General features: G+C 33.3%; 3 protein-coding genes and 1 long non-coding RNA gene across 6 annotated transcripts; 1 reads left to right on the plus strand and 3 right to left on the minus strand.

Moving 5' to 3' along the window:
- Window positions 1–541: 541 nt before the first annotated feature.
- Window positions 542–3,827, minus strand: LOC133687915 (methylthioribose-1-phosphate isomerase). 2 transcript variants are annotated; one of them, XM_062107257.1, is made up of 10 exons: window positions 3,721–3,827; window positions 3,539–3,632; window positions 3,371–3,426; window positions 2,964–3,122; window positions 2,644–2,746; window positions 2,258–2,400; window positions 2,006–2,111; window positions 1,199–1,337; window positions 842–1,110; window positions 542–760 (listed from the first exon to the last, which is right to left on the minus strand). In XM_062107257.1, exons 2-10 carry the CDS (start codon window positions 3,626–3,628, stop codon window positions 680–682), a joined length of 1,146 nt encoding a protein of 381 aa, XP_061963241.1. In that variant the 5' UTR covers window positions 3,629–3,632; window positions 3,721–3,827; the 3' UTR covers window positions 542–679. The 2 variants fall into 2 exon arrangements, with proteins under 2 accessions (XP_061963241.1, XP_061963242.1); XM_062107258.1 differs by lacking the exon at window positions 3,721–3,827 and having other exon boundaries at window positions 3,539–3,709.
- Window positions 3,828–7,688: 3,861 nt separating this feature from the next.
- Window positions 7,689–9,856, minus strand: LOC133689710 (protein OXIDATIVE STRESS 3 LIKE 1). Of its 2 annotated transcripts, XM_062109704.1 has the most exons (3): window positions 9,449–9,856; window positions 8,320–8,749; window positions 7,689–8,222 (listed from the first exon to the last, which is right to left on the minus strand). In XM_062109704.1, the coding sequence occupies exons 1-3, from the start codon at window positions 9,703–9,705 to the stop codon at window positions 8,076–8,078; spliced, it is 834 nt and encodes a 277-aa protein (XP_061965688.1). In that variant the 5' UTR covers window positions 9,706–9,856; the 3' UTR covers window positions 7,689–8,075. The 2 variants fall into 2 exon arrangements, with proteins under 2 accessions (XP_061965688.1, XP_061965690.1); XM_062109706.1 differs by having other exon boundaries at window positions 8,124–8,749; window positions 9,449–9,849.
- A 3,166-nt stretch (window positions 9,857–13,022) lies between these two features.
- Window positions 13,023–16,216, plus strand: LOC133687802 (uncharacterized). Its single transcript, XR_009841036.1, has 2 exons — window positions 13,023–13,651; window positions 13,963–16,216. It is a non-coding gene; the product is annotated as an uncharacterized LOC133687802 (long non-coding RNA).
- Window positions 16,217–18,635: 2,419 nt separating this feature from the next.
- Window positions 18,636–21,638, minus strand: LOC133688753 (endoglucanase 16). Its single transcript, XM_062108356.1, is given in 7 exon segments — window positions 18,636–19,238; window positions 19,374–19,523; window positions 19,887–19,964; window positions 20,120–20,320; window positions 20,421–20,633; window positions 20,738–20,854; window positions 21,582–21,638. Coding segments are annotated over 7 exon segments (1,419 nt in total).
- Between the last annotated feature and the right edge of the window lie 371 nt (window positions 21,639–22,009).

A 22,009-nucleotide genomic window follows, 5' to 3' on the forward strand; every position in this document is an offset into this window, starting at 1 on the left:
AATTAATAACAAATTCGTGTTATTATGTTATGTGGAGGCACACATATGAACTGCCAAGCCAAGAATAACCCTGCAAGTTGCATGCCCGGCCTTGAGCATGCCGTGCTTGCGTGGGGTCAACTTGTGTAGCTTTCCAAAACTAGGACAATATTCATATGGTTAAGTCTAACCACATACGGGTGGCTACTGGCTAGCAGGCAGCAATTTAGATGATCAATCAATGTACATATTTCTCTAGCAATTTACATGATCAATCAATGTAAATATGTACAGGACTAGGGTTCATCAATTTGTGAAAATCTCAGGATGACCTTTTGCCTGAACATGTAGAATTTTATTTTTTTTTCTATTTTTTGGCCAGTTGTCAGCATAAGAGTGCACAATGCAAAGCACACTTCAATTCGTCATTAGATAGATGTAAGGATTTGAGGTGGGATGCCTCAAATCCTAAAAAAGAGTCAAGAACAAGATATTCTCAGGTTTTGGTATGACCAAAACATTTACTTCATTGCCTTGTGACGACCAATTACCAAGAAGACCGTATAGAATATGTGCTTTTGCACTGAAATTACAACCATTATAACAATCAGATGGGTCTGTAATCATAGAAGCTTGAATACAAAGCAGGCAGATAGCTCTTCAAATTACCAACCAAAACCTTGTTCACTACATTGGCCTCTTACGCAATACACTGGCCGACAGCCTTATTTATGAAATCCTTTATGTCAAAATCATCAGTGCCCGTCTTGGTGATGACACCCTGCTCAGAGATGCAAATGATCAGACAAAATCTACCAAATGTTGTGAACATTTCCAATCAAAGTTGCAGAAGGATTCATACCTTTTCTGTTATGATACCACTGATCAAGCTGGCAGGGGTAACATCAAAAGCTGGATTCCATACTGAAATTCCGGATGCAGCAACTTGTTCCCCAAGTCCTCCACGTGCGTTCAACATTTCCTTAGGAGATCTTTCCTCTATAATGATCTCTTTTCCAGAAGAAAGGGATGAATCAAAGGAGGTAAGTGGTGCAGCAACATAAAATGGAATGTTATGATGCATTGCACATAAGGCAAGGCTGTAGGTTCCAATCTTGTTAGCTGTGTCTCCTACAATTACATTGCAGAAATCAGTAAGACACACTTGCAGAACTAGGATACAAAAGTAAATGAATTGTATTTTCTGCTAACTCAATACCATTTGCAGCCACACGATCAGCTCCAACAACAACAGCACTCACTTTACTGTCTTTCATTAATGCAGCTGCAGCAGAGTCTGCTATAAGGGTGGCAGGTATTTTCTCATGTACCAATTCGAAAGCTGTGAGTCTAGATCCCTGCAATTAGAAATTCAAATGTAATAAATAATAATTGAAAGAAGGTATAGTCAGCTAAAATGTAGATAAGTTGGTCATTATCCTTCACCATTTATAGCATCCAACAGTTCATGACAACCAAATCACAAACCTATTACAATTTAGGTGTTTGGAAAATAGATAACAAAATTTATTGAGCACACTATCACAGCCACACTCACATCAGTATTTCAGCAAACCCTACAACCTCACTCTTCAAGGTGGCAGAGGTTTGGGCATTGAGATGAATCCATGCATTTCAAGTATCTAACAGTTGGCAAAGGTTCAAAGCAATATTATATTATTGATTGTCCAATCCGGGTGGTAGAAACTGCCAGTAGGACCACCCTGCAGATTACATCCAACTGCCCAATTTACCTTAGAGGTGCCTATCTTAGCCCATAAATTACCAGCTAGCACAGTCTTTACCAAGTTTTTCTATAGCCATTCCATTAAGCAAATGTCTTTACATACATTTTTTTAAGCATGATCTACTTTCTTGTATTTTTTTAATGCTGCTTTCCTGTACTTTCTGAAGCTTTCATGAAACCAAAGAACTCAACTCTGACATAACAAGTGCTCTCCATATCTCTTTGTTACACAAGGTTCGTTCGCAACAATAACTGAAAAGCAAATATGCAGATAATCACCTGATTGAACGGACGAGTTTCTGTGCAGTAGGCCCTCTCGAGCACTCCTTCACTGTGAAGTGCACGAATCACACCCAAGGCAGTACCATATCCAGCTGTTGCAAGACTGGGAAAACAAAATGAACCAGTTTTTGAACTTAATCATATGAATTCAATCACCATCTTTCTTATCTTTCTTTACCAATCAAAAGAAAATATATTTTGTTGAAAAAAGATAGGACCATAAAACAAACTGTGAAGCGCATGGGGTACCTGCCAGTGTTGCAATGGGTCAAAACAGACAGTTTTGTAGGATCTTTCTGTTGGTTCTGAATAAACCTTGCTCCATATGAGCCAATTGCTTTGTTTGAAGCAACATCATCTGCTAGCATAATTTCAGCTGCCTCTATGTAAGCCTACATGGTTAAAGATTGGAAGCAAGCATTATGGGGCGCAGGTAAGAATACAGTTTAACTTTCTACAACATAAAATTAAAACAAATGAGAGCAGGTAAGTGGAGTCATCAAGACTTCACCAAATGAGTAAACCCCAGGATAGATTTCTGACCAAGAGCATGTCATTGACAATAGATTTCAGACCAAGTCATTAACAGGCTAACAGCATAAAGATTGAAACGTAACTAAACAGAGTTATACTACCTGAAAAACACTCTGACAGTTGGAAGCAGCAGCAGCAGCAGCCTTTGATACAACTTCTTTAAGTTTCGTTGCAGCATCTGAGAGATTGACTGCAGTTGGTCGGCTGAAAGAAAAATACGATAGATGATTCCATAATCAGCTACATCCCAACAAAAATCTAAGAAATGGCATAATCACAATCTTAACTTCTTGGGGGCAAGCACCTATTCTAATCATCTATACGAAAGGAAAGATTAGTCGGTTTAAATACCATTCAAACAAACAATCAAACCAAACATGCAGACAACAGGCACAGTGTCGGATACAAACACAACGATTACCTTGAAACAAGATAATCCAGTTTCCCTGCAAGGAAAGAAGCAGCTTCAACAGGTGTCCCATTAAAATTCTCCAAATTAGAAACTTCGACGGCAAGAGAAAGTGCTGCTGAAATAGCAATGGCAGGCGCCCCTCGAACTACCATCTCCCGTATGGCCAACCTGATAGATTAAGTGAAGAATTACTTACAAGTTGAAAAATCCCAATTAAATAGCAAAATAACCTTACAACAAAACGTAGAGAAAAAAATGACATAAAATCAAGAAATGCACAAAATATATTGCTACGTCCCCATTTTTACAACAACCCAATTCATTTCTCAGGCAAATAAACCATTCACTTTAGAAAAATAAATAAAAAAAACAAGTTGAGAAAATTAAACCAAAAAGGGCTTAAGATATGATGATACCATCCATCAGAAGCATCTTTGATATCTAAGTAAGTAGTCTCCAGAGGAAGCTTTCTCTGTTAAAACACCAACCATATTTATTATAGTGAGATATAGTACTAATCAATAAAAAAGACCTAAGCAAATAAGAATAAAGATAGATTGGTATAGAGAGAGAGAGAGAGAGACTTGATCAAGAAGCTTAAGTGAACCACGGTGGTAGCAGATAGACTGGAGAGTGTTGTCACCTTCAAGTCCATTGCTGGGATTTGTAGCCATTTAACTGATCAAGAAAACCAAAAACAAGTATCAGTCTTTAGACAGCAAGAGTAACTGTTCTTAATCTTATTCATAGAGAATAAGCATAAGACCTTTTGCCTTTCCCTAATCACGGCTGCTAAAAAAATTGATGCTTTTTTTCTTTTTTAAAAAAAAATTGATGCTTTTTTTCTTTTTTTTAAAAAAAATTGATGCTTTGGCGAGAGCTGTCAGCCTTGTTACTCTTTAGAGTTCCCGGTCCTGTGTGTAAGTGCACATGTCTTGGTATTGTAGCTTTATTACAAACCAAAACATTTTTTAATTAAAAATGTATTATAATGATTGTTTTAGATTATTTTTTATTTATTTTTCAAATTGATACATTAAAATTATTTTAAAATACATAAAAAATATTAATTTAATATTTTTAAAATAAAAGATAATAATAAAAACATTTTGAAAAACAATTTATTTAATATTTCTAGATTCACCCTCCATCCATGTATAAATTGCATAGGTTTGCTTTTAATGCCCTCCTTTACTTTTCTTCTTTTTTGTATCTGTGTTAATTATTCACCTTATTATTACAGATTGATTAGGCTAACATTCCATACACACACACACACACACACACACACACACACACACACACACACACATATATACACACACACACACACACATATATATATATATTAAGGGTAATTGATCTAATTTATAAGTTAAGAGTACGATTGATTAAATAAATACATAGAGGGGCTCTTTGACGTGGCACAATAAATTATGTTATAAGAATAATTCGAACATGTAATTTAAAAAAAAAACCTAAATTTGTTGATTTGCAATTAGATAACCCAAATTTATATTGTGCAACATCCATTGGGAAAAACTAAAAAACCTAAAAATTTATTTTAGTCTTCTTTATTAAAAAATAATCAACATAAAAAATATAATTCTAGTAGTGGAAGATCTTTTATTATTATTTTTCTAAACAACCCTCATTTTAATTTGAATTTATGTTGTTAAAAATTATTTATTCGATTGTACATGTAACTTAAAAAAAAAACCTAAATTTATTGATGTGTAATTAGATAACCCAAATTTATATTGTACAACATCAATCCTGAAAAACTAGAAAACCTAAAAAATTATTTTAGTTTTCTTTACTAAAAAATAATCAACATAAAAAATATAATTCTAGTAGTGAAAGATCTTTTATTATTGTTTATCTAAACAACCCTCATTTTAATTTTAATTTATCGTTGTTCATAAAAACCCTAATTTCTTAATCTTTCTTATAACATGAATTATATGCAATAAACCATTGTATTAAGCATGTTAACCCATTATGTATCAAGTATGATAACCCATTATGTTATTGACCATAATTAGTATTTTTTTTTGTGAAAACTCTAAAAAAACTCCAATTTTTTTTCACGGGCTACTATTCAAACTTAATCTTGTAATTCTTGTTTAATTACATGCTTGATTAATGTGATTAAGCTTCTATTGACCCCGATTTACTATTGTTTAGCCTCATTAGCAAATTATTTTTGATAATCCTATTAAAAACTCAGAAATTATAGCTTAGTTATGTGTAGTGTATAATCATTAATAATTTGCTTATGAGTTTTTGTTCGTATATTAATGTAATATTATATCCTTTACCATTGCAACACACATTCATAATGCCGAATATAATTGCTCATCATGGTTGCAGAACATTTGTCCAAAGAAATTGTTCTTTAGACTACATTTTCAGGCTATATTTTTTATATTGATATCTTATTCATATGTAAGCAAATATTTGATACAAACTTGTGCTTAAAGAATGATAAAGAAAATATGATTGTGGATGATGCCTCAATGTTAAAGGTAATTAGTATACATAAAAGAAGAAAAAAAAAGAGAAACATGTGCTTATGTTGGTGGTGATGGTGTTGAATTTGAAACAAGTGATGATTTTAATGTCAATGTTAGTAGTTTTGTTGATAGTGATGCTAATGATGTTGAAGCTTAAACAAGTTAATATGTGTAGTAATAATAAGAATTATGAAGAGAAAGAAGATCAGGGCTATATCCCTTATGATGATGAAGATTTAGTTTATAAATGATGCTAAAGATGATTGGATTAATAGCTTGTTAGGTGATGGTTCTAATGATAAAACTGTATATGCTTAAGATTCAGACAATGAATGGAGTATTAGTAGTGACGATAATGATATTGATATTATAAAATATAAAAAATCTGAGAGTGATAGCAGTGATGAGTTTATTAATGAGGATAATATCAATATAAATCAGAAGTAGAGAAAGAGAAAGATTAATCCCACAACTTAATTTTAAATGTAAGAAAGTTCAAGGTTAGAGGTGATGATTCTATTAAGTTTTAAGAATCTCATGTTTTCAGCAATGCCAATGAATTTAGAGATATATTTAGAGGGTAGAAAGTGAAACATAGTTATCACTTGAAAATATATATTAATAAAAAAACAAAAGATTGCAGAAAAATATATGGACAAGGATTGTTCGTGGCAAATATATGGTTCTTTCATTCCTGGTTCCAATACATTTATGGTTAAATCCTTAAAAGAAAAACATAGTTGTATCATGTTAGCAGCTATTAAAGCTGTTAATTCGACATGGATTGTAAAAACATTATTGTCTATAAAGAGTATTGATCCAAATATCTCAAATGAAGCACTCGATAGTATTCTAGAAGATAAGTTTGATATCTCAAATGTTAATGAATATCTCCTTTGACTAATATATGTCATCTTTCAAATTAATATCGGTACATTTAGGTCCTCTTAAAACCCTAACCAAAGTAATTGTGTCAATTGAAGGATGTAAAAGAAGATTGATGATTTTGAGAAATCCATATTATATATTTAATTATTATTGTTTATAAAAAATTATATAATTTATGTGATGAGCTGCTACTAGAAATTTATGTTGTTGATATTGTCGCTAATAATGTGTGACCCCGTTGATGCTTGAGTTTTTTTTCCTGCACTATGAATGTTGCTTGCTAAGAATGCCTAAGATTTTATTTTCACATTTATTTATTATTAATGCTTGCTAAGAATACCTTATGATGTTATTTTATTTGTTTGATATGAACAAGATAATAGATAAAAACATTAATATCTCACAATTAAACTAGTTATCAACAACACTTTTACACTTATAAATATAATCTTTATACTGTGATTATTGATCCAAACTATACATAGTTCATTTTTCATTTTTTTCTATTTATCTAGTATTCACTTCAGGTGAGTCCGCAATGAGTAGGATTTGCTTATCATTGATTTTGGAGGTGATTTTTCACAAATATATGTACTTGAACAATAAGGTCAACATGTTAAGAGTGAAGAGGCTGGATTATTAATCTCTTAGTGGGAATTAAATGATTTTGATGGTGATTCTCTTCTTGCATAATGCGTAATTGTCGATTAACATATAAATTTGTATTTTATTTTGCAAATCGTTTCATAGTTTCATGTAGAAAAATTGACCAACTGGACCGAATGATGATACTGCAGGGCGTGCTGGTAAAATTTATAGAACTTGTGCAAGAGACTTGGGAACAAAGCAGGGTTAACAACAGGTTCGTGTTTGGGTGGTCCGTAAGGAAATTTGCTTTAAAACCATGTTTAATTAGCATACTTGAGGTAAAGTTTAAAATGAATTTCTTTTATATTCAGAGTGAAAACTTTATTAAAAAAATATTTTTCATGAAGTATATGATAAAAGCTCTATCTGCCCGGATCGGTAGACTGTCTTTGATTACTCATGAAAAAGATGATCATCTTTGTTCTCTTTCGGATTTACCATTGAATTATTTTCAAACCTATCTTCTGATGTGTTTTCAGAGGAATATTCATCGAGTACTTGGTATTTTGTTGTCTCTTTATTTCTCTGCTTATTCAAGTTTGTATTTGCAGCATTCAATTCTCTATCAAAATTGCACACCTCCTGCAACAGATCCTTCACAATGGAATTCTCTTGGTAGGCTCAGTTCTTGGTTCTGCGCTTTGTGGAATCTTATCTCGTGTTGAACGATGACACATTCTGCTTGTTTGTATTATGGTTTTATTTTTTGTTTGTCATCTATACAAAGACAATTGGACAGTCAACTATTGTAGTTATTTCCTTTCCCTTCCAGGCAATGTGACTCTAAATTCTCCATTCAGGTTCCGAGCAACATAGCTTAGCCACTCATTTTAACTGTTAGGCTTGGTAGATCGTGAGCTGAAGCACTCCTGCTGCTTCATCTGGCAGAGGAGCATATAGAGTGCTTGGTTCTGGACTTGCTGCTGTCCTCTACCCGCCAAGGTACTAAGCTACATCAGCATTTTCCACATGATCGCGGTGGTAAAGGGAGTGGCTGTTTCGAGTTAACGCCTACTCCTAGTTCCTTGCTTATTCATATGTGAAGACAAGGTGGGAAAATAGGCGCAAACTAGCATCGTATGGTTGTAGTTGAAGACCTAACAGCATCACAAAAAGATAAAAACAGAACGAGAGAAGATTCGTATTCCTTTAGGCATTCCATCAACTCAAAACAAGCACAAGGGGCAAGCACCATGAAAAACGAGAAAACATTTCCCTGCATCCCCATAAAACATTGAAAGTCTTTCCGGATCAGCACAAACTAAGATGGAAGTATCAAGTTAGTGATCAGTTTTGTCACAAAACGAATTTACCATGGTACACTGTTGCAAATCAGCCAAAGAGAACGACCGCCAGGGAGAAAAATTTTGTCGTGGGGATGGTAATGAGGTTAGATTGTTATGAGAAGCCCTGGATCTTGGGTGCAGAGGTGGAAGATTTGGGGGAGACTTTGAAGTTGAAGTCGAATCCTCGCTAGCACTACTGATGCTTTCAGAACTGCTCATGGCAACTGCTAAAGCCAATGTGCTTTTGCTATTGCTAATCGGTCTCTTTGCTATCCCACTTCGGTAAGGGAAACTCCTGGTCTTCTCCCAAACATGAGAGAAAGCAAGTAGGTTTCTGCGTTTCCTCGTATACGCATTCTCTGGTTTTGCAATGTCTTTTATGGAGGGAGAAGAGGACGCATCAGACAGGCTTGTGAAAGACTTTGATTTGCCATTATAGAAATTTGATATACCTCTCCTGCAAACATTTCTCAATCATCAGTCCAAAATAATGCAAAACAACATAATTATTCCACGGTTCAATTAACTAAACATCCAAAACAAGACAAACCCTAAAGAAATCTGGTAAATCCCAATCTGTATATGAAATGTCCCACTGTTGTCAGTGCTATTCTCGAATCATAAGATGCCATTCTGAGGAAATAAGTTTCACTATTCATATCTTGCAAAGGAAATAAGTTTCACTATTCAGATCTTGCAAACAATTTGTAATTCTAAACTTTAAAGAGCATAACAAAGCAGAAACTAGCCAAAAACAGAAAATCATCTGCTATTTCCACAGAGACAACCATGAAAAAGGAAAGAACATAGGAATTAGAAAAAAAAAGTCTGCCCAGCACATAATAATGATCTAAATGAAGACTCAACGGTAGCAGTGACTGAAATTGGCTTGCTTCCTTGGTCAAGAAAATAACTAAATACCTAGGGCATATCCCATTCAATCAAAAGCTCAGGTCTTCACTTCTAAAGATCCCCTTATTCAAGAGCAAAACGCTCTTGTAAAGAAAATCAAGTTCTCATCAAATGCAGTAATAAAAACATCTAATTGATTAAGATTTACCGAAAAAAACTAATTTATACCAAACTACAAGTAAAAAAGAAAAAGAAAAAGGTTCTCGCAAAGCCAAAAGAAATATTTATTTATTTATAAAAATACCTGATAGGCAAGACCTCCTCTAAAGCCTCCATGGAATCAAGAGTCCCTTTATATGCACTTTGCACCTCATTTTCCTCCAACCCATCTTCTCCACCATCCGTTAGATCACTATTTTTCCCGATCGACGACGAAGAAGATGTCGTCGAAGACGACGGACTACACTCCTCCGCCATCTCCTTCCTCCTCTCCACCGACGAGGTCGCCACACACCCTATTCTTTCGCTATTACAACTATTATGATCCACTGCTATTGTCATAATTCTAGATAGACAAGAAAACAAACTCCTCTTCTTTGTGTGTCTGTGGTTTGAAAACAGAGGATGTTCTTCTTGCTGGGCTCTTGCCTTTAGTTTAAGAAAGATCTGGGTTGAATAAAGAAAGAGAACATGCGGTGGTGTGTTGATTTCAGTTATATATAGAATGAAATATAAATTAATTAATTAATTAAATGAAAGCAAACTATCTGTTGGGAAAATAAATAAAATTGAAATTTTAATGATTAATAAATAAGACAGAGAAAAAGGAGGGGGTTTCTTTTCCCTTTAGTTTAGCCTTATCCTTATCTACCCCGTGGATGGATGTTACAATTTCCTATATATTTTTTAATTTTTAATTACTTAAAAAAATTAGGTGCTACGGCTGCTATCCTGTGTTTCTGGTTTCACATTTGATGCTTTGTTCTTGTTATCTATTTTTCTTCTTTTTCTTTTTCTTTTTCTTTTTATATACTTGTGTGTGGAATATTTTTGTGTTTACTCCACGGAACCAAACTGTTTACGTGGTGTAAAAAAAATTCTATTGGAATATCATTTTACTTATAGAAATAAATCCCATTTTTCTTTTTTTTTTCTGTGTTTTATTGATGATTTTTTTTTGGTTAATTATGAGATACTTCTCTTCTTTGAAATAGTAATAATAATTTTCTTGCTGATAAGATTACCAAAGCACATTTATTATCCTCCGTGTTTCTTTAAACTTTCTATATTAATAAATATATCCTAATACGGTAGCTTCTTATAATAAAAAAAAAAGGGTGGGGAAACCCTATTTCTATATTAATAAATATATCCTAATACGGCAGCTTCTTATATATAAGATTAAAAGACAATTTTACGAAGGTGGAATTTGATGCGGTGTCGAATTTTATGCTTAAAATAACAAGAAAATCATAGATGTGTGATGGTGATTTTGTTTTGAATTTTTATTTATTTATTTTTAATAATTGAAGAAACTACCCAAAATTGACAATTAGAATGGCTTGTTTGCAACTCTAATATAGAAATGAGGGAAAAGGATAGGGTACCATACCATGGCTGCTTTAAAAAATTGCCTCCATTTTCCAATATATTATATGCAGTTTGAAACGATGTTTTAAAAAAAATATTATTTATTTAAAACTAACTTTAAAATTATTTTAATATATTGATATCAAGAATAATTTTTAAAAAATATAAAAATTATTACTTAATAACATCTTAAAAAACAACAATATTTATTAAGATTAAAAGAAGAATAAATTGAGGATTTGAATTCCCATAATCAACAACATTTATTTCAAGACTTAAGATTTGACTCCGTGTAATGACTGACTTGATTTTTGGTTCAACGGTCGCTATAATTTTCAAATTAATTTGTATTGACCTTTTATATTTTTACTAGCCGATTTTTTACAATAACTCAAGAAATAAAAACAGTGAACAAATCTCTCTGGCCATCACTCCTACATCTTAAAATTACAATAATTTGATTGTGAAAATGACAAAAAAAAAAAACTTGATTTACTAATATTAACGTGCCTCCTTGGAAATTTGAAATTAAGACACGTAATTCCATACAGCAATCTATAAATTAGTGAATTAAAAGAGAGAGAGAAAAAAAAAAAGAGGAAAAGTAAAAGTAAAAGTAAATGCCGACCAAAAGTGAAGCCCAAATGTTAGAATACGAGGGGACAAAAGAAATATAAAGAGGTGGGGCCAGGTGGCAAGAGGAAAGGGTGGTAGTGGTTCAAAATTAAGACACGTTCAAGTATCTTTATCTTCTTGTGTCTTCGATCGATGCCATTACGTGTAACTGACGAAACTCCTCGCTTAGCCTTATCCATATTCATGGCCCCACACGTTTTTAATTTCACGTTTTTTCATAACACCCACATCTTTTTTATTTATTTACTTATTTATTTGGCTCAGCTCCACGCCCATTATCCCATCATTATCTCTTTTTTTCCCCATATATTTTATGACGTCCTCGACAACAAAGTCGTGCAAGGATTAGGTACTGAAATTAATTAGTCAATAACTTGAGAATCCATTTATTCCCCGAGCATTTTATCCATAAAATATCCTATTATTTTATATTCTTAAACAAAATTGTATGCGCCACATATATATATATATATATATATATATATATATATTTGAGAAAATGATAGTTTTTATTGTGGCGTAAGAAATTGTTTGATAAGAATTATTATCTTATATAAGATTAAAAAATTAAAAATCTTTATTTTATAACTTCTAAGTTTTGAGTACATTTTATTATTATTATTATTATTATTATTATTAAAAATATATGGAATGAATCACTATTAAAGTTATTAATTAGGATGTTATAGACTGGTGACGGAAATCGTAATGGCGGCTAATATTTCAAGTCGGCTTGAATATTACTGCTCGACGGCTTAGCTAGGTAGGTAGCTCAAGCTCAACTCAAGCGGGTGGAATATGATTGTTACAGTTTGTAACAGCTAAATCCAGCTAGATCAGGTAGATAGCTAGATAGATAGAGTAGGAATCCAGAAAACAAACAATCAACGGCTAGGATTGGGTTGGGTATTTGAGAGTGGGTCCCGCTTCCTGTCCTGGAGAGGGGGGGAAGAAGACTTGGTTGGTTTTCTTTCTCTCTCCACAAGGCACAGGGGAAAATGAAATAAAATGATGTTGGTTTTGTGGGACCCATGTGTCCACTGAAATTGAAAGACCATACGACCACGTGTTGCGGGTAAGGTCACTTTCAATATTCATCCTCATCCTCAATCCTGTCCTAATCCTCAATAGTCACGTGGAGATGACTCACCCTTGGAGTCCAAGGTTTCCAATGCATCCCTGCGGTCTAAATTATAAAACTAAGTCCTTCTAGTTTTGATAAATGAATTAATTAGTTATTTTATTTTAAAAACTAATTATTTAGTCCTTTCTGTTCATTTACGTTTTTTATTTTTAAGAAAATAGAGGGAAGGAAATGAATAAATAAATATTAAAAAAATAAATTAATTTATTTTAAAAAAAGATTAATTAATTTATCTTTTAAAAATAGAGGAACTGTTTTTTATGAGTATTCACATTTTTTTTAATATAATATGTATATTTATGTCTAAAACAGACATCGGTTTTGAGAAGATTTGACAAAAATACCGACAACGTTGACAAAAAAAAAAACAATAATTGAGAATATTTGGAAATGTTTGGAACCTAATTGATAAAATTCATAGGTTATAAATGTAATTGAGAATGGATATACAAGTTGGAGACTAACATGAGGGTTTCCCTATAATAGCATGTTTTAAATTATATATACATATAATTTTTTGAGTTTAATTTCTTCGTTTGATTTTTGAACAAATAAGATATGTTATTGGACCAGGTCTGAAGACTAGATGGGATCAAACCAATAAGAAGCCTGACAAAGTCCACGAAGAAAAACCAGCTAACATTGCAATGAGGACTTGTTTCAACAGTTAGAATGACAAAAAAAACCCAGCTAACATCGGCAAATATAGGTTCAAATTACCAGTTTACCACCACCGAAACTGCTCCTAGAAGGCGACAACAATCCTAAGCCATTTAGGCTTTTATCACAGGGAGTGGGTGGGCGAGGAGCATGGCTCCTCTATGGCTGGCTAGGCCACACCGACCACAAGCAGGGGTGAAGTCACAGCGTGGGCACAGAGGGCATCCGCCCACACACTGACAAAGGAAAGTTTGGAGAAAGAAACTTATCATTAATGCTCTAATATGGATGTTGATGATTGTTTTAAGATTTAATTAAGGAGGAACCACACTTCTTCTCTTTTGCAGTCGCGTTGTGGAAGCTAATCCTTGCATGGCAATTGCGATCCCTGTGATTGGAGATGATGTAGGGCCTCAATTAAGAAATTGGAGATCATACATGGATAGATTTTTTATCTGGAGTCAATCACCTACCAAGGTAATGTTTGCACTACGGTATCTGTAATAGAAGGTTCATCTCCGATAATCAATTTTTAGAACTTGACCTTACGAGTTGATTTGGGAACCAGCTCGAGTCTTAGATCAAGTCTGGTGGTGTGTTAAATCTTGGTGAACTTGTCAATATTTTTTTTAAAAAATATATTAACAGGTAAAACTCATTAATTGTTTTTTTCAAAATGATATTGTTTTAGTTTTTTTTTTTTTAAAAAAAACTATCCAAAAGGACGTTATTTTAGATATGTTTTTTAAGAAAAAAACTCTTTGACATGTCAATTTAATGACCTATAGGTTGAGTGATATTCTAGCTTATCTACTGGCCTGAATCAAGGGATCCGAAATGTAGCAAAAATCCAGCTTTGAAGGACAACACTACATTTCGAGGGACAGTATTGGATTATATCAGCGAAACACATGCAGGAGTTATTACCTAAAATAACTTTCCAAACGCATGGCCAAGAGGAGACCCATGGAAGACGGTGGAGGGGTATGGCTTGGAGCACAAAATGCCCTCACAAGACTTGCGCAGTTGTGCCTTTTGCTTTGGCTAGTGTCCTTTCGGATCCAAAGTTCAAGATTTACCGCGAGTTACTCAATTAAGAGTAAATGGACACCCAATTTGCAATTTAAATAACAAAAAAGCTAAAATGGAAGGTAAGTTTATTCGGCCATAGATATACTTTTCTACGCTCCACTGCATTGTAGTGTAGTTCCAGTGTTTGCCCTTTCAAAAATAAAATAAATGTCTTGGTTCGGTTTTTTCATGCAATCCATAAATTATTAAAAAATTGATTGGGAGTATAAGAGTCTTCTCTGGTATTTTAAAAACATCAAAATAACCTAATTACCATTCATGTCAGTTTTAAAAACGAGTATATAGTGGCATTTGTGTCTTTTTAATATAGTAAAATGACAAGTTTACCTTTTAAATAAAAAAATTAAACCATGTGTCCAAGGGTATTTTGATCTTTTAACAATGATTAATTAATATTTCAATTGAAAAAGATGTTGACACATGGAAGGTGCCTTTCCACTGGCAAAAAATGCCCTCACACCGTGTCGTTGGAAGATTCATTATGTTCTCCTTTTTATTGGTGCGATGAGTGTCGGTGGAGGTAGGACAGTTTATTGCCAATAAGGTTTTTTTTCAACTTATTTTCTCTCTCCTCCCTAAAAAATAACAAGTTGGTCCTTTTTCTTGTCGATATTCCAACTTCAGTTCTTATTTTTTTGAATTTTGGTTTTTGTTCTTGACTTTTTGGTAAAAAATTTATTTGTTTTTAATTTTATTATTCAATCCTAATTTGTCATATATTTTTTTTTTTGATTCGCTACTTATTCTTTTGATTTTTTATTTTTTTTTCCTTGGCCCTTTTATCAAAATTTTATTAGTTTCAATTTCATCATTCAATTCAAGTTTATAGTATATTATTTTTTTCAATTTGGTCCTCATTCTTTTGAATTTTTTATCTTTTTCTTAAAGTTATTTTCTTTTTAATTTCACTCTCCAATAGAAAATTTATAATTGCCCTTTAATTTATTTCTTTATTTTAATTTTTATCTAATTGCAAAGTGAGTGCCAGATAAAGACTCTAAGGATATATTGTGGGGGAGAGTTTATCCACAACAAGCCTTTTCTTGATTATTGCAAAGAGAATGGTATTCAAAGGCAACTTATTGTTCAACATACTCCTCAGCAGAATAGAGTTGTAGAAAGGAAGAATAAAGCTATTGAAGAAATGGCAAGAAGCATGTTAAAGGGGAAAAGACTTCCTAATAAGTTATGGGTTGAAGCATGGCATAAACAAAAACCTGATGTCAATCATCTTAAAGTCTTTGACAGTATTGCTTATGCTCTTATTCTTTCTCAAAGCAGAGACAAGTTTGATAAGAAAGGAGAGAGACTTATCTTCATTGGCTATAATGATGAATCAAAAGGCTTTCAACTCTTCAATGCTAGAAAGGATCGGTTACTTCTTTCCAGAGATGTTATTTTTTTGAATCTACAACTTGGAAATGGAAAGATTCAGTCAATCCAGAATTAGCAACACTGGAGTTACTTGAAGTTCCAAAGCAGCTTGATGTTTCCAATTCTTCTTCTCAAAATAAAATTGGTTCAAATTCTCAGAATGATGGAAGCTCATCAAGTTCTAATGAAGAATCAAACTTGGAATCTCCTCCAAGGAGATTTCGACCATTAACTAACATTTCTTGTCATTTTACTTTCTTTTCAGGTGAACCTTTGAATTTTGAAGAACCAGTAAGAAATGAAGAATGAAGGAAAGCTATGAATGAAGAGATGATAAGTATTGAAAAAAATCAAACATGGAAGTTAGTTAATCTCCCCAAAGAAAAGAAGGCAGTGAACTTAAAATGGGTGTTCAAGGTCAAATACAATGAGGATGGCAATATTCAGAAGCATAATGCTAGAATTGTTGCAAAAGGCTACTCACAACAGCCTGAATTTGATTTTATAGATGCCTTTGCACTTGTTACAAGAATGGAAACTATCAGAATAGTTCTTGCCTTAGTTGCACAACTTTAATTGCAGGTTTTTCAATTTGATGTTAAGTCAACATTTCTTAATGGAGAATTGCAGGAAAAGGTCTATGTTGAACAACCTCGAAGATATGAATTAAAAGGAAAAGAAGAAAAAATTTATAGACTTTATAAAGCTCTTTATGGATTAAAACAGACACCAACAACATGGAACAACAAAATTGATCTTTATTTTCATCAGAATGGATTTGAAAGAAGTCAATCTGAATCATCACTCTATGTGGAGAAAAATGGAAAAGACTTTTTAATGGTCCGACTCTATATTGATGATCTAATATATGCGGGAACAAGTAAAGGTATGATTGCAGAATTCAAGAATGCTACAATGAAAGAATTCAAAATGTCAAGTCTTAGATTAATGAGATATTTTCTTGGCATTCAAGTGAAGCGATCTTTAGGAGAATTTCTATTTCACAAGAAAAATATGTTGCGGATCTTTTCAAGAAATTCAACATGTCAAAATATAAACCAATAACATCTTTTATGGCAGCAAATAAGAAGTCACAATAGAATGATGGTGCTGTGAAGGTGGATTCTAAGATTTTTCAAAGTCTTGATGGATCTTTAATCTATCTCACAAATTTAAGACCTGATATATTATTCTCGGTAAGTATTATTTCCAGATTTATGAAGGATTTCCGCAAACTTCATTTTACAGCAACAAAAAAAATCATGCGATATCTTTAAAGAACAAAGCATCATGGAATCTTGTATAAGAAACAAGAAGATAACAGGTTGATTGGTTATTCCGACAGTAATTGGGCTGGAAGCTGCGATGATAGAAAGAGTACATCTGGTTATGTGTTTTGTCTAAAAACAAATATAATTTCATGGTGTTCAAGGAAACAGAATTCTATAGCTTTATCTTCTGCAAAGGCAAAATACATTTCTATAAATAAAATAGTATGTCAATCAATGTGGTTGACGAGAATTCTTTTTGATTTGCATAAAAAAAGGTCATTGATCCTACTGTCATATTATATGATAACATGTTAGCAATTGTAATGATCAAAAATCCAGTTTTTCATACAAAATTAAAACATATGCAGTTAAAACATCATTTTATCAAAGACATGGTTAGCAAAAAAGAAAAACAACTGAAGTTTATCAATACAAATGATCAATCTGCAGATATTCTCACAAAACTTGTTGTAGTTGAAAAATTTCAACAATTTGAGTTTCTAAAGATTACAAATTAAAAGGGAGGGTTAAAGTATAATTTGTAATTTTCAGTGTAATTAATTATTAGCTTTTATGAGTCAAAGTTCTTTTGATTTTCTCCGGATTTCATTAAATTAGTCCATGTGATAAATTGTCCTTCTCCATTCTGTTTTTGTCTGAAGAACAAGGTAAACTATTTCATGGTCTTCAGCTTTCTCCATTTATAGACTAAACTCCCGCTTCAAGGCATTGCATTTGAGGTCTGTTGATTGGTGTACTCCTCTCTCTCTCTCTCTCTCTCTCTCTCTCTCTCTCTCTCTCTCTCTATATATATATATATATATATATATATATATATATATCCTAGGTATCTATTACAACCAATGTTTGTCTTTTAAACCATAGGATAATGTTGTTAGCTTATCTCTAAATGGATGCCGCAAAAGGTTGAAGGAGACCAGAAAAACACAGCGCGTAAGTGTATATATACACAAGAGTTCAATCAATGGAAGATACATCAGTTGTCTGCAATTCTATTTTTCTTAATCTTATATTTCAGCTTATAAAAGGATTTTTTTTCAAAATAAAAACTGTTACGAGAGATTGTATAAAAATGGAATTTTCTTAACATCCATAAAAAGATTTAGAGGATAAATGATTAAATTAGGTAATTTTTTAAAAAAATTAATAAACATATGAAATAATCCATGCCATCTTAGAATCTAAAAGACTAGGATTTAACAAACATGATATATCAAATCAAACCCTTTCTTGTAAAATATTTGGTTTGATAAAGAAAGAAAAGAAGTATAAAAACCAGTAATGTATCTCAACAACATAACCCATCGTTCTACAAATGCAAATTGAAGTGCCATATCCTCGCAAATGATCATAGCCAAGATTCAATTATAGTTCACAATTAGGGCAACCAGTGTCTCTGTTCATAGTTGCAAATTAATCCACTTTGTGTGGAAAAATATACATACCCAGATAGAATGCTAGCAAAACTACACTAGCTTTATTTCCCTACACTAAACACCACTGAAAATCACATTACATATCATTATATTCTCTGGTGTCAATGGAATTGATGGAAAAAGAAGAAGTGTTGAGGCATGCAAAATTCAGTCTTTGGACTATATATATATATAGAAACACACACACACACGCACGCACGCACGTACTTTGAGTGCTCGTGATGAATCACTAAACAACAGATAATGGAATGGATTAGTGACTGATTATTAGACACGGCCATCTGTTGCAAGCTTTGCCAAAACACCAACTGAAATAGAGTTAACGTACGTGCAAGGCTCGGTTTTAGATGAATCCCAACGCTTATCAACAAAGTTGTCGAACCGGTCAGGTCCACCCACAAAGGCACCAGTTAGTTCATGAGGGTTTGGTGCATCCTTGTTGAACCAGTTAGCAAAGCTCTTGCCACAGTTCACTATTGTATTAGTAGACATCACTGGAACAGAAGCGCCTCTATGGTGTGCTTGCACTGGTGGATTGTGTCCAAACCCTACCATATATGATCTTTTTTCAGGGTTGCTCCCTAGCAAGTAATCTATCTGTTGCTTGGCGAATGCCATGACGCGGGTAGAGTCAAATGCTTGGTTTCCACACTGTACTTTTTGATTGTGTTCGGCAAGGATATCACTGTAGACACTAAACAAGAAAGCTGTGCTGGTAACATATTGAGTGTTGGCCCCATCTCTCAAGTTAATCATACCACCAGGAGAGATATATACTTGATGGAAGGGGCTACCAGGGAGCACTGAGCATATAAAACTGTCAGCATCTTTCTTATAGGATTCCAAATCCTTCACTCCCTCAAAATACAGCTGCAATTATATCAAGTGAAAATTATATCATCTCAATCTGTGATTATTTAGCTTCAGAAAATTAGTACTAACGAACCATATTTGAGTGAAATCATTTACCATTTTCAGAGGGAAAGAGAGAGAGATGATTCTCACCTTAGAGAGGAGGACTTGGGCTCCAGCGTATTTAAGGTCCCAGCTAAACTCAGCCACAGCAGCACTAGTGGCTTCTTCTTTGATGTACTTTAAGTACATAGGCTTATTGGTGGCCTTGTACAACCATGTTGCTGACCACAACAGCTCATCCTGCATTTCCATCAATATTCACTAGCTTAATTAAGATAACATTTATTTCTCGATATTTTTAGTATGCTTATAAATAAACTTCCTTAAATATGCATAATAAGTTTAGTATGCTTATATGTATTATTTTATTTTATGTTGAATAACAATAGAATTTAAATAATATATAGTTGTATGAATATCTAAAATAAGATAAATAAAGTATAAGTTTTTAATTTTTTTACCTATTAGATATAGATATAATAAACACATAAGCCATGAATATAATACTATTGTCATCCTTGTAGATATCCATCGCCATCTTGCTTGTGTCCCATATTAAACATATAATCTATATTTTACTTGAGAGAGGGGGAGAGAGCTTACATTGTAGCCTGAGAAAGAGCAATAAAATGGGCATTCTCCATCAAAGGTTTTCTTGTGTGTTTTAGCAAATTCAAACAGCTGAAAAAGAAGGGAAATAAAAAGAAATAATCAATCACAAAAGATATAATTTGTACAATCAAGACAATCCCAACATTGCAAGAATAGAAATGAGAAAAGATAGGTAAAGAACAAATTAACTAAGGGAAACACTAATGTGGATGAAAAAACCCTACCAACTTGGCTTTGTTGAGGAGTCTACGGGAATAGGTACGATTAGTGTGTCGAAATACAATGGAAGCAGCAGCCATTGCAGCTGAAGTTTCAGCTGCAATCTCTGTTCCTGGGTTATTCTCATCAATCCTCAACACAGTTCTTGGTGTCCTCATATTTTCTGGTCTAACCCAACATTGATGATCCAGCACTGGGTCTCCCACCTTTATATAATTCGCACCCAACAAACAATTATCAGCCACTCAAATTAAGATTAAATCATTTATGATATAATTAATGAATATGAAAAATTATATATGTTACCTGCACGTACAAACGGTTCTTCCTGGAACTGGCTTTAAGAAAATAATCTGTGCCCCATTTAATGGCAGAACGTACATGGGGCAGCTCGCCTGTGGCATGGAGCTCTTTGTGATAAGCGAGAGCACCCCAAGCCAGAGTGGTGACAGTAAAAGCCATTGGCAGTCCATATTTCACATTGTCTCCTGCATCATAATATCCCCCAACAAGGTCCACCTAAAACAAGTTCAAGCAAGATAATTGAAATCATTAACAAAGATCATAAGTGTTCATGCAACGTTGATGAATAACATTGTAGAGAAATTAGGGAGGGGACTCACATTTGCAAGTTTACCATCGTCGAGACCAGAATCTCCTCTCCATTGTGGCCTATGGTTTGGAGGAAGTTTTCCTGATCTTTGTGCTTCTAGGAAAATAATGGACTTAGTAAGGGCATCCTTGTAGTTAAAAGTAGCATCAACAGCCACAAAAATTCCTTGAACGAGAGTAAGCCAAACCATGATCAAAATGGCCATCCATGATCTCATCGAGGTACCCATGAGGCAAAAACAAAACAAATCAAACTCAGAATCCAAGAGCCTATTAGAGAATCCAAGAACAAGTAGAGAAATATTAAAGGGAATGATTTATAGAGAATGAGAGAATTGGATGTGTTTTTGCTAGAATGGCTGCGGGGTTTATATATAAAGCGAAGGAAAGAAGCGGTTAGGCTCTTGGATCTCTTAGAAGATGGTTAATTATTTGAGCTAGCTATAAATGTGATGTGTGGGAAAGAATTCAGTTGCTAGTTATATATTTATATACATATAATGGTTGGCTGGAATGTGGGATAGTGAGTTTGTATGCGTGTGTTTGTGCTAGCTTAATGGAGAGATTCGGGGATGGAAACGTGGGGTTTCTCGAGGTTTGAGGACGAGAGACTGCAATCAGAGTAGGTATTATTTTGGAATATGATCAAATGGGGTAATTAGGCTGTTATTACATGTGGTAATTAGGTTGTTTGGCGATTCTAATGGTTAAACATAGAGAAAGTTCCATGCACGTAAATCTATATTCGGGGCAAACTTTTGGACAATCTTAGGTTAATTACTCAAATTTTAGTTTCAAATTCGGTAGGTTGAAGAGGGTTTGGTATCCGTTTATGTAGCCTGAAATTTAGTCAACCTTCTAAAAGTACGTAGAACAATCTTTCACATGCATGCGCCATTTCTTGATTGCCATGCTCTAGCTTATACAACCATTGCCTCTCTTGTATGGACTTGGTGTATCCATATGCATTGACAAGAGTACAATATATTTCCTTGCATAAGAGAAATATTTTCAATAATTAATAGATATTCTTGTACAATTGATTGTTTTTATTGAGTTGATTGTTGCCAGTTTTCAAGATCTTAATTGAAAAAAGATACAAAAATTTTTAATTAAATTAATAAAATGGTATTGATATTTATTAATTTGTTATTAATTAGTCGTTAAGTGTAGCTAATGAGTCAGTGATGCATACTGAAGCATCACGTTTTTTCATAATGATATCAGCACTTTTCTTAATTGTAATTAGCTCCAGAAATTATACATAAAGCTGATGTGGAGTT

The sequence above is a fragment of the Populus nigra genome, chromosome 3 (assembly GCF_951802175.1).
Source record: "Populus nigra chromosome 3, ddPopNigr1.1, whole genome shotgun sequence".
NCBI classification, from domain to species: domain Eukaryota; kingdom Viridiplantae; phylum Streptophyta; class Magnoliopsida; order Malpighiales; family Salicaceae; genus Populus; species Populus nigra.

Bases quoted from the DNA above. Each gene is read 5' to 3' on its own strand.
- LOC133687915 (XM_062107257.1), bottom strand. From the start codon at position 3,628: ATGGCTACAAATCCCAGCAATGGACTTGAAGGTGACAACACTCTCCAG. The intron at 3,427-3,538 runs GTCTCTCTCTCT...GTGTTTTAACAG, and splicing joins CACTTAAGCTTCTTGATCAA to AGAAAGCTTCCTCTGGAGAC. The intron at 761-841 runs GTATGAATCCTT...ATCTCTGAGCAG, and splicing joins GTGGTATCATAACAGAAAAG to GGTGTCATCACCAAGACGGG.
- LOC133689710 (XM_062109704.1), bottom strand. From the start codon at position 9,705: ATGACAATAGCAGTGGATCATAATAGTTGTAATAGCGAAAGAATAGGG. The intron at 8,750-9,448 runs GTATTTTTATAA...AAATGTTTGCAG, and splicing joins GAGGAGGTCTTGCCTATCAG to GAGAGGTATATCAAATTTCT. The intron at 8,223-8,319 runs GTAAATTCGTTT...ATGGGGATGCAG, and splicing joins ATTTGCAACAGTGTACCATG to GGAAATGTTTTCTCGTTTTT.